At 44.0% G+C, this 3,176-nt stretch overlaps 1 protein-coding gene across 1 annotated transcript; it reads left to right on the top strand.

Annotated features, from left to right (window-relative positions):
- The first annotated feature begins 271 nt into the window (after positions 1–271).
- LOC114145821 (uncharacterized) lies at positions 272–2,904 on the top strand. Its single transcript, XM_028019448.1, has one exon. The coding sequence runs from the start codon at positions 423–425 to the stop codon at positions 2,655–2,657; it is 2,235 nt and encodes a 744-aa protein (XP_027875249.1). The 5' UTR covers positions 272–422; the 3' UTR covers positions 2,658–2,904.
- Positions 2,905–3,176: the final 272 nt, after the last annotated feature.

Consider the following 3,176-nt stretch of genomic DNA (forward strand, 5'->3'; position numbering starts at 1 on the left):
TCCCAGGCCTCTGACTTGTTTTGAAGGTTTAAAAGATGCAGTTTGCAATTTTTGAGTTATAATTTTCTTCTGATCCTCTGGTCCAATGACTAAAATTTCTGTTGGATGTTTACACCGTCTTAGGTGCTCTACACATCAGGGAACTTTCAGTTTGCTCAACAGGCATAACCTGTTTATCACTGAAACCGTGACTCATCAGCTAAACAACCAATCACTGTTCAGCAACACTTCGCTCAGGTGGACTTGACTTCATTCAGGTGTCAAACTATGAGGAAACAAAACATCCTCGCCTTTCCTCAGAACTGATCTGTCTTAGTAACACTCTGAGAGCTGCTAAATCCTGGAGACACGGTGAAGATGACCAGCTTATGGGAGATGATAAAAGTCTCTCAGTTTGTTCTGGTTGAGCTCAGAGGAAGAAGATGATGATAATGGTGTTTGGAATCCTCCTCCACATGTCCCTGCAGGTCTCAGCTGTGGAGACGTATGAAGGACAGTCCATTCTGCTGTTCTGTGAGTTTGAAATTTTTGAACTGGACCGACCCACAGTGAAGTGGAGTCGCTCTGACCTCAGTCCTCCAATTGTCCACCAGCGTCAGGAGGAAGGAGATGAACTGATGGATCAGAACCAGCTTTACACAGGCAGAACCTCCATGAAGGCTGATGCTCTGGAGACCGGAGACCTTAGCCTGAAACTGACCAACTTGCAGACGTCTGACACTGGAACCTACAGCTGCACCGTCAGGAATGTCATGGGAGAACGGAGAGTTAGAGATGAAGAGCTGCTGGTTAAAGAACTGTTTCCATCCTGGGCCAAAGCTCTCTTGGTTCTCTTTGTGCTGGTTCTGACTGTTGCTGCAGGTATTATATTATATTATTTTCGTCATCGTTTGAGACCAGAACTAAAGGTGGAGATGGAGAAGAAGAAGATGGTGGAGGTGCTTTCAGGGGAGGAGTGTGTCCTGCTTCCCTGCAAAATGGTGGGCCACCTGCCTAAAGACGTAAAGGTGAAATGGGTGGATGCAGGCAACAGGGTGGTCCATGTGTATCAGAATGGTTCTGATCAGCCTGAAGAACAAGATCAGCTCTACAGAAACAAAACCAAAGTGAAGAGAGATCTGCAGAAGACTGGAGACTTCAGTCTGACTCTGAGGCATCCTACATATGAAGACAATAACGTCTACACCTGCAGCATCCACAGCTGGTTAAGAAACATCCAAATTATGAAACAAGTTCAGCTGGAGGTCAAAGTCCAACAGGTGGAGGTGGATTCAGGGGCGGAGTCTGTCCTGCTGCCGTGGAGAACCAAAGTGCATCTGAAAGGAAATGGTAAAGTGGAGTGGAGGGACAAAGAGAATGATGTGGTCCATGTGTATCAGAATGGTTCTGATCAGCCTGGAGAACAGGACCTGTACTACAGAAACAGAACCAAGATGAATGAAGACCCACTGAACACTGGAGATCTCAGTCTGACTCTGAAATATCCTGAAGTCAGTGACGGCTGTACTTGCAGGGTCTACAGCAGTGATGGAGAAATCCTGTTGGAGAAACACGTTCAGCTAGAGGTCAAAGATCATGAGGTGGAGGTGGAGGATGGGGTGGAGTCTGTCCTGCTGCCATTCAAAGAAACACTTGAGCTGCTAGCAGGAGATAGAGTGGAGTGGAAGCGCTATGAACCTGAACCACCAATAAAGGTCCATGTGTATCAGATCGGTTCTGATCAGCCTGGAAAATGGAGCCGGCTCTACAGAAACAGAACCAAGATGGATGTAGACCTGCTGAAGACTGGAGACCTCAGTCTGACTCTGAGATGTCCTACAAAGAGAGACAATGGAGATTATCAATGTGTACTCCTGAGAGAGGAAGAACTACTGAGAGTAAAATATTTCTCTCTGAAGGTCAAAGTCCAACAGGTGAAGGTGGAATCAGGGATTGAGTCTGTCCTGCTGCCCTGTAGAACCAAAGTTCATCTGCCTGAAGATGCTACAGTGGAGTGGAAGGACAGACAAGATAGCATAGTCCACGTGTATGAGAATGGTGTTGATCAGCCTACAGAACAGAACCTGGCCTACAGAAGCAGAACCAAGATGAATGAAGACCCGGTGAAGACTGGGGATCTCAGTCTGACTCTGAGATGTCCTGAATTCAGTGACGACTATACTTGCAGGGTCTACAGCAGCGATGGAGAAATCCTGATGGAGAAACAAGTTCAACTACATGTCAAAGATCATGAGGTGGAGGTGGAGGTGGAGGACGGGGTGGAGTCTGTCCTGCTGCCATTCAAAGAAACACTTGAGCTGCTGGCAGGAGATGGAGTGGAGTGGAAGCGCTATGAACCTGAACCGGTGAGAAGTGTCCATGTGTATCAGAATGGTTCTGTTCAGACTAGAGACCAGGACCAGTTCTACAGAACCAGAACCAAGATGGATGCACACCTGCTGAAGATTGGAGACCTCAGTCTGATTCTGACATGGCCCACAAAGAGAGACAGTGGAAAGTATGAATGTAAAGTCTTGAGAGAGCAAAAGGTCCTGAGGAAAAAATGGTTCCATCTGAAGGTCAAAGCAGGGACAGTCCAGATCCAGGTCCAACCAGAGGACATCAGGACCCGCAGCTCAGTTGAATCGACTCCTCTGATGGTCAATCAATCAGTCTGATCAGTTAAATGATACATCACTTATTACTGATCCAGAGAGAAACCAGATCTGGTCACAGTTTGCAGAGTGAGTTTTTATCTAAATCAGGATGTTTTCAATTGAGCTGAGGCTGTTATTAAAATATATTAATATTAATACTAGCGTTCTGCCAAGAAAATATATTGTTCTCACCATCGTGGATTAAATGAATACTTTCTCTGTTGTTAAGGTGTCTAATATACCCAAATTTAAAGTTTTTTTAAACGTGTTTTGCATCATATTTTTGAAAAGGTAAAATTTACTGTTACCTTTAGAAGCATGGCAAGTTAATTTTAATGTTAGTGTTTCCGTATTTAGACCAGATGTATTATTAATTTTTAAAAATCTGGCAGCATTCTAGTTTTATCTACTTTGTTTTTAATGTGATTTTTTATGTTTTCTGTTATATGTTGAATTTTGTTTCAACATATAACATATAAGTATTTGGTTCTTGCGGATATGTAAAAGAGTTAAAAGATCAAAAAAGAAAAATGTTTGGCT

Source organism: Xiphophorus couchianus, chromosome 6 (genome assembly GCF_001444195.1).
Source record: "Xiphophorus couchianus chromosome 6, X_couchianus-1.0, whole genome shotgun sequence".
Taxonomy (NCBI): domain Eukaryota; kingdom Metazoa; phylum Chordata; class Actinopteri; order Cyprinodontiformes; family Poeciliidae; genus Xiphophorus; species Xiphophorus couchianus.